The sequence below is a fragment of the Heptranchias perlo genome (genome assembly GCF_035084215.1).
Source record: "Heptranchias perlo isolate sHepPer1 chromosome 15 unlocalized genomic scaffold, sHepPer1.hap1 SUPER_15_unloc_1, whole genome shotgun sequence".
In the NCBI taxonomy this organism is placed as follows: domain Eukaryota; kingdom Metazoa; phylum Chordata; class Chondrichthyes; order Hexanchiformes; family Hexanchidae; genus Heptranchias; species Heptranchias perlo.
The window spans coordinates 1,898,610-1,906,580 of record NW_027138214.1 but is presented as its reverse complement, the minus strand read 5'-3'; the positions used below and the strand labels follow the sequence as shown (position 1 = coordinate 1,906,580).

Sequence of the window (7,971 nt, the reverse complement as noted above, 5' to 3'; positions counted from 1 at the left end):
TCTACAATGTCCCATCAAACACTCCCAGGGCAGGTACAGGGTTAGATACAGAGTAAAGCTCCCTCAAGTTTTCCCTAGCATTGGTATTGGAATGTGAAATACTTTGTAACTCGTTGTGATCGTCGATGAAAAGATCACTGCTAACCTCAGAGGCAGGAAATGTAGAATTGTCCGCAATCCTCTGGAATGGGTCAGCGTGCTGGGAGGGAGGGTAATTCATTATAATTTCATCCCATTGTATCGTGATCTACTTAAATCGAGTTGTCAGGAGACTTTTATTGGTGGAAATATTTTAGTGAGCAATCCAACCCACCGCTCCGTCGCTGCTCAGTAACTACAGCTCACCTGGTCGAAGGATTTTCCCCAACCAGGACTTGGTGACCTTACTTCGAGTTAATCCGGGTCTTAGCTGAACAGTTTTGAAGTATGTCAGTTTTGGTCTTGCATAATTTTCATGTGTGGAAAGATTAATTGCATCACAGCGTGCTGCTCAGTAAAGATCGATTTACACAACATCCAACGGGCTGCATAAACTCGAGGGAGGGTTACAGTTTTGAGGTGTGGCTGCTAATTTGTTTCCCCAAAGATTCTTCCAGTTTCATTCCCTGCCTTCTCTGCCTTAATTCCCATAAATGTCGATTTGTCATCTCAAAGGACCGGCTGTGGTCTTGGGCGGGGTTTGAATGCTTTGAGTCAGTGCTTGTATAAGTGGGTTTTCTGGTATATAAGTGGCCAACAGTGCTGAGCTGTTGAAGTCACGGTTCTGAAGCTTGCTGTGTAATGCAGTGCCCGATCGATCACCCGCCAGTCCCTGCTCCATCCCTCTCAGTAACACCAAGCTCAGTAACAGTACACTCCCCGCAGGGCAACCATCCAGAATGGAGCTTCTTATAAAAATCCGCACACTAACCGTTTCAAGCACTGTTCACTTTTGACATCAGGACGAGTTTTTAGATAAAAGCACACTAACCAGCTCGGGGATGTACACGTTTGTGTAAGTACAGCTGCTTTTAGCGGTAATTACCCGACTGCTCTCAGTCACAATCCCCTGGGGATCAATGTAGTTGATTGATGAAGAACTCTGCAGATGGAGCGATGGAGTGAGAGGAAGGCTGGAAATCCTCCCCAGCCATGGGACCAGTTAAGGGGCTGGGTGCTCTTCATAATGAGTGATGAGTTGTTGAGGCACAAGAGAGGAAACCCAGCTTCTCGGTCACTCTAGCATTGAGGAGATTGTGGGAGATCGTCCTGAGCTGGGACATTTGGTGGGTGGTGCGGACCTGAAGAGAGGAGTGCGTCTGTCTGGGGCGGGGGGGGGGGGAAATGTCCCTTACACTGCACCCTCCCAACAGCTGCCTGCAGTTCACCCTGATCGCTCCCCACCCCCATCCCACCCCCCCCCCCGCCAATCGCTGCTGAATCCCAGGCTTCTGCTCATGGCACCGTGTGCCAGCCGCTAGGAGACCCATAGGAGGGAGAGACGAGTGTGGGAGGTGATGGAGATCCAGGGGGAGAATGAGTCGAGATGTCAACACAGGATGTGGGGAGGGGAAAGTGTGTGTGGAGTGGGGTATTTGGGGTTTGTGAGGATTGATTTGTCTCCCCTGCTTCCTGTCGGGTCCTTGTGTTTGTTCATCGGATGACATTGTTCTCCCCTCTCCCCAGTGCACTTTTGTCCTCATACTTTTTAAACGAACGCCTGAACCTTCACGGAAAGATCGGCTGCGTCCTGAGCGTTGTGGGGTCCACGGTGATGGTAATCCACGCTCCGCAGGAGGAGGAGGTCGCCACCTTGGCTGAAATGGTGCAAAAGCTCAAAGATCCGGGTATGGCAAATATCGCAGTGTAAAAACTGATAGAGACCTGGTACTCTGTATAAACAGCTGTCCGTCTCCAGCCCCTTGCTGGAGATGGAGACGGAGAGGCCTCTCGGTCTCTTCCACAATTACCTGCCAATCCTCACCGTTTAGGAGTAGTCCCCAGCACGGTCCTGCCTTGTCTGGCTGAGATCAGACTCCCTCTTTAAACTGTTGGGCTGTTAATGCTCCCGTATCGTTCAGTTTTTCTTTCTGTAATGATTCAGTTTGAGTTTGAAGAAATCTGATAAACACAGACAGCAGCAACCAACAGTTGCACTCTATTCTAGGTTATTGTAAATTGTGGGGGCTTTTTTCATTTTCATATGTCGACATAGAATCATGCGGTAGAGAAGGAGGCCATTCGGCCCATTGTATCTGTGCTGGTTCTTTGAAAGAGCTATCCAATTAGTCCCACTCCCTGCTCTTTCCCCATAGCCTTGTAAATTTTTCTGTTTTAAGTATTTATCCAATTCCCTTTTGAAAGTTATTATTGAATCTGCTTCCACCGCCCTTTCAGGCAGTGAATTCCAGATCATCACAACTCGCTGCATAAAAACTGCTCATCTCCCCTCTGGTTCTTTTGCTGCTCACCTTAAATCTGTGTCCTCTGGTTACCGACCCTCCTGCCAGTGGAAATAGTTTCTCCTTATTTACTCTATCAAAACCCTGCACCTTGGGACATTCCAGATTTGTGGTCGTTGGATTTGTTTGTCTGAGGGGAGTTGACTATCTGTCAGTTTGTTGTCCTGTGTGCTGTGCTAGCTCAGTAGGCATGGTTGCCATCGCTTAAACAGATTGCCATCTAAAGTCAGTCCTTGTTCGTGAGTTGCAGGTTTTATCGTGTTTGCGGTGTGCGTTGTCACTAGTTGCCTAGTCCTGATCCTGGTGGCGGCCCCACGGTATGGGCAGAAGAACATCCTGGTCTACATCCTGATCTGTTCTATCATCGGCTCCCTCTCCGTTTCCTGCGTCAAAGGGCTCGGCATCGCCATCAAGGAGCTGTTTATGGGCCACCCTGTCCTGTCAAACCCGGTGACCTGGGTCCTGCTGGTCTGCCTGATTGCCTGTGTCAGCATCCAGATCAACTACCTGAACAAAGCCTTGGACATCTTCAACACTTCCATCGTCACGCCCATCTACTACGTCTTCTTCACCACCGCCGTCATGACCTGTTCGGCCATCCTGTTCAAGGAGTGGTATCACATGACCGTCGACAACATCGCAGGCACCATAAGCGGGTTCGTCACTATCGTTCTCGGGATCTTCCTGCTTCACGCCTACAAGAACATCAGCTGGACACAGGGCACCCTGCCCCCATTCCTCAGGAAAGGCGATCCGTGGAGTGGGGCAGTGAGGAGCCAGCCGTACCAAGCTCTCCCAGACCAGGAGACTGGAATCCCCAGCCGTCCAGGCCAGGACGGGACGCTACATTGTTTCATCTGAGGGACGGGGGCTGTCGTGGAGGAGATGCTGAGCCACGAAACGCATTACAAGTCCTTCCGATTCCTTCACACAATTCAGGTTCATCGTTTCGTGCCCTGCACTCCTGAGATCGCTGCTCCAAGTTGAAGCCCGTGTCCTCCTGTTTCACCCAGCGTGTGCTCTTGGCGGCAGATTCTCTTCCTCCTTTTGACTCGAAGGTTTGTGAAGCAGTGCAGTCCCTCCACAGCTCGAGCCAATGCTGTTTGAACCAAACCAAACCTGGCCCATTCCATTTAAATGGCCAGTGCACAGCTTGTTTGCAAATCACTGCCCTCATTCCCCAGCACTGACGTTGTGAGCATAAAATCACACCCCAGAACAATTAGGGCAGGAGAGAATTACATTTGCCCCTTCTCGCTCTGTATTTGAGGGGGTGTGGCAGTGGGCTCCGACAGAGTGAGTGAGAGGGTCCACCTAACGTTTCTCGGTGTGGGACCCCTGCCAGTATTGACCTGCTCCCAGGGCTGGGAGACATGGCTGGGTGAACCATTCATCTAACTTCTGAAATACTGTGTCAGAGACCTGAATGAAAAGGGGCAGAAAACAGATTTTATTAGTGTGTACAGCGACAAAAATAATGTGTTGGTAAGTCAGCAAAACACAAACCTGACACAATCTTTCACCATCTTCTTGCCCTACTTTGATAACCTATGCACTAAATTGACTGTTTAAAGTATAGAAAGGCTTGGATAATATGCAAGAGGGATGGTGAGCGTTTAGAAATGGCACTGCTGTCATGATTTAAGGTTTTGGTGCCAATATGTTTACTGTTCCAATTGCTCCCATCACTAACACCACCAGTCACAAATGTGTAGCTGTCAGTACTTGCCCCAGTAACACTGCAGCCCGACACAACCAAACTTCAACAGTACACAACATGAAATTGAACAAACTTGAGAGTTCGAGCGGGCACAGTACAAAGATTTCACCCACCATGACAGTTAATGGGAGTGTGTGCTCTCCTCTGGGACAGGCTGTAACTGCGCCCATTCACCGCGCTCCGAATGCTATAGCCGGCTCCGTTCTCAAACCGCCACCTGGCCGATCCCATGTCGCAGCCTGGAGCAGTCATCTCCCACAAGCTGCAGGTGTAATAAGATCCATGAGCCTATGGGTTGCTGGCGGACTGTTTGAGCTCTGCCTCGTCCCAGTGTTGTGAGCCAAAGATGAGTGATAGGAATAGTTTGCACTGAATCACTTAGCACAGGTTTTTTTTACCTTTTTATTAATGCTACGTTGTAATATCTAGTCATCCTAAATATCACATTGAAATTGTAGACTGGGGCGATTCTTTAAACAGCTGGCAGAGTGCGAGGAGTGGAGTGAATCTGGGTGTTCAGTCCAGTTCTTGAGCACAAGCCAACAGCACAATGTGCCCCTCAGGTCCACATTAACCTGATTCTCCTAGAACACGTACTAGAATGGTGAGGGTCAGAAATGGAAAATTGTCACACGAATGGAGCAGGGAGCACATTCCTGAAGTTGGTGTAGAGGGAGCTTTACTCTGTATCTAACCCGTGCTGTACCTGCCCTGGGAGTGTTTGATGGGACAGTGTAGAGGGAGCTTTACTCTGTATCTAACCCGTGCTGTACCTGCCCTGGGAGTGTTTGATGGGACAGTGTAGAGGGAGCTTTACTCTGTATCTAACCCGTGCTGTACCTGCCCTGGGAGTGTTTGATGGGACAGTGTAGAGGGAGCTTTACTCTGTATCTAACCCGTGCTGTACCTGCCCTGGGAGTGTTTGATGGGACAGTGTAGAGGGAGCTTTACTCTGTATCTAACCCATGCTGTACCTGCCCTGGGAGTGTTTGATGCTGATATCGTACTGGATAACTACTTGCCTGACACATGGGGGTAATTTGAACCTCACTCGCCGGACGGGAATCCCACGGAATCGGGGGTAATGCTGGTTTAACACCCGGGCCAATATTACTGTCCACTGACATCAATGGAGGTAAAATTGGTGGAGTGTAAAACCAGTCTTGCTCCTGATCCCATCAGTTTCCCGACGGGTGGGTTACATTAAAATTAACTCCTGGTGCAATTTTCTGTCATTCTGCTGAATGAGGCGCCACAGCAAGCATTTCTGATGGATCTTCCCCCCACCCCCCTCCCGATCCCTCACTGATATCCCAGGTACTCCTATTTAACTTGGTCTGTCTGACATTGTTCTGCACTTCTCTGCTCAAAATGCTTTAACTTGACTCAAACTGTTGATACAATGTCTTTAATAATAAAATATATTTTTGTGATACTAATGACAATGGTGTTGCAGGAGTTTCTGTTGCAACAGGATTTACCAGGGGTCTCTCTGGATGTCAGTAAAACGACACTTGTAATATCTTGAGGGTGTATGTAGCCCACCTTCACTTCTCCCGTACTCCCCAGTGGCACTTTGTGTCTCTGTTCATAGACTGCCTGCTTGTGGAATATGAAATGAGTGGAACACTGAATCACAGAGACAGACCCTGTCCCATCACTGTGTGGGGAGAATGTTTGTGATTGATTCTTGCAAAGAAATCAATGGGATTTTGTCTCTCAACACTGGTGTAGAGAGAGATGAAGAACCTGTATTTGTGTGGCACTTTTTCACATTCTCATGATCATCATAGCTTTTGAAGTGCAGTCACTGTAATGCAGATAAATACACTTGTGCACAGCAAGATTCCACAAAGTGCAAATGAACTATTGAGCAGTTGTGAGTTGATAAATGAGCGCACTCTCAACCTTTGGATGGTAACTTTTTGAATTCTCCAGTTCCTGACATGGAGGTCAAGCACAATTCACCCTGATCTCTCTGAGCTCAGCTGGTAAAACCAGTGTGTCATTGGACCATACAGCGTTGATGTCGAGTCAGCTGGTCTTAGGGCAGTGCCTCCGAGCTGTGGAGGGGAGAGGTCAGCTGGCATTCCTGGTCCCGATCAGTGTCCAGTAACCCTGAAAGAAAGAAAGAACCTGCATTCCCATAGCGCCTTTCACAACCTCAGGACATCCCAAAGCGCTTTACAGCCAATGACACCAGGCCACCTCCGGTTCCTCGAACTCAGGCTAAGGGTTTCTGAGCTCGTGGAGCGGATGGAGTCACTGTAGGGCATACAGGAGACTGAGAATTTCCTGGATCACACGTTTCAGGAGGTGGTCATCACACAGCCACGGAGAGTTCAAGAGGATAGTAAGTGGGTGGCCATCTGGCAGGGTAAGAGGAAGCAGGCAGTGCAGGAATCCTCACCCTCACCGATTTTCAGTACTGAATACTGGTGAGGGTGATGACACCTCAGAGGATTGCAGTACAGAGCAAAACCACGACATTGTGGGGCAAAGGACTGTACGGGCACGGCAAAGTGTAGAAATGCAATTGTTCTAAGGGGACAGACAAGTGTTTCTGTGACTGTTGACGCGAGTCTTGCTTGATGTGTTGCCTCCCTGGTGCCAGGGTAAAGGACATCACTGAGGGGGTGCAGAACATTTTGAGGGGGGAAGGGGAACAGCCAGAAGTCGTGGTCCATGTTGGAACCAATAACATAGGAAGGAAAAGGGTCGAGGTCCTGCAGTCAGAATTTCAGGAGCGAGGAAGTTAAAGAGCAAGTCCTCAAAGGTAGTAATCTCTGGATTACTCCCAGTGCCATGCACTAGTGAGTATAGGAATAGCAGGATAAGACAGGTTAATGCATGGCTGGAGCAATAATACAAGAGGGAGGGCTTCAGATTCCTGGGGCATTGGGACCAGTTCTGAGGCAGGAGAGATCTGTTCAAGATGGGTGGGTTGCACCTCAACAGGGCTGGGACCAATGTCCTTGCGGGGAGGTAAACTGGTGCTGTGGGGGAGGGTTTAAACTAATTAGGCAGGGGGATGGGCACCAGGATGAAACATTAGAGAGGAGAAACAAGGTGCACAGAGGACAGGGAGGGACAAATAGCACTAGAGGAAAGGATAGTTCAGAAATAGGAAGGATCAGACAGGGGGCAGATGTGAGGCAGTCTTAGATGAGATTGGAATGCATATGTGTAAATGTACGTAGTGCGGTGAATAAAGTTGGTGAGCTGCAGGCACAAGTTGCCACATGGGACTGATATAGTGGCAAGAACAGAGACCTGGCTCAAAGAAGGGGAGAATTGGGAACTTAATATTGCTGGCTACAAGGTATTCAGGAAAGATAGGAAGGAAAAAAAGGAGGGGGGTGGCAGTATTGATCAAAGAAACTATTATCTCACAGGGAAGGGATGATGTAGTTGAGGGGTCAAAGACAGAATCTATTTGGTTAGAATTAAGGAACAATAGAGGAGCTATTACACTACTGGGTGTATACTACAGGCCACCAAATAGTGGGAAGGTCACAGCAGAGAAAATTTGCAGGCAAATTGCAGAAAGATGCAAGAACTTTAGAGCAGTAATAATGGGGGACTTCAATTATCCCAATACAGACTGGGACAGTAACAGTGTAAAGGGCAAAGAGGGGGAGGAATTCCTGAAATGTGCACAAGTGAACTTTCTTGATCAGTGTTTCCAGGCCAATGAGGAAGGAAGCAGTGCTGGATCTAGTTCTGGGGAATGAAGTGGGGCAGGTGGAGCATGTTTCAGTGGGGGAGCATTTGGGGAAACAGTGATCACAATATCATTGTTATGGAAAA

At 48.7% G+C, this 7,971-nt stretch overlaps 1 protein-coding gene across 1 annotated transcript; it reads left to right on the top strand.

Moving 5' to 3' along the window:
• Positions 1–1,621: 1,621 nt before the first annotated feature.
• Positions 1,622–5,600, top strand: zgc:101583 (uncharacterized protein LOC494104 homolog). Its single transcript, XM_067976825.1, has 2 exons — positions 1,622–1,826; positions 2,692–5,600. The coding sequence occupies exons 1-2, from the start codon at positions 1,640–1,642 to the stop codon at positions 3,300–3,302; spliced, it is 798 nt and encodes a 265-aa protein (XP_067832926.1). The 5' UTR covers positions 1,622–1,639; the 3' UTR covers positions 3,303–5,600.
• The last annotated feature ends 2,371 nt before the right edge of the window (positions 5,601–7,971 follow it).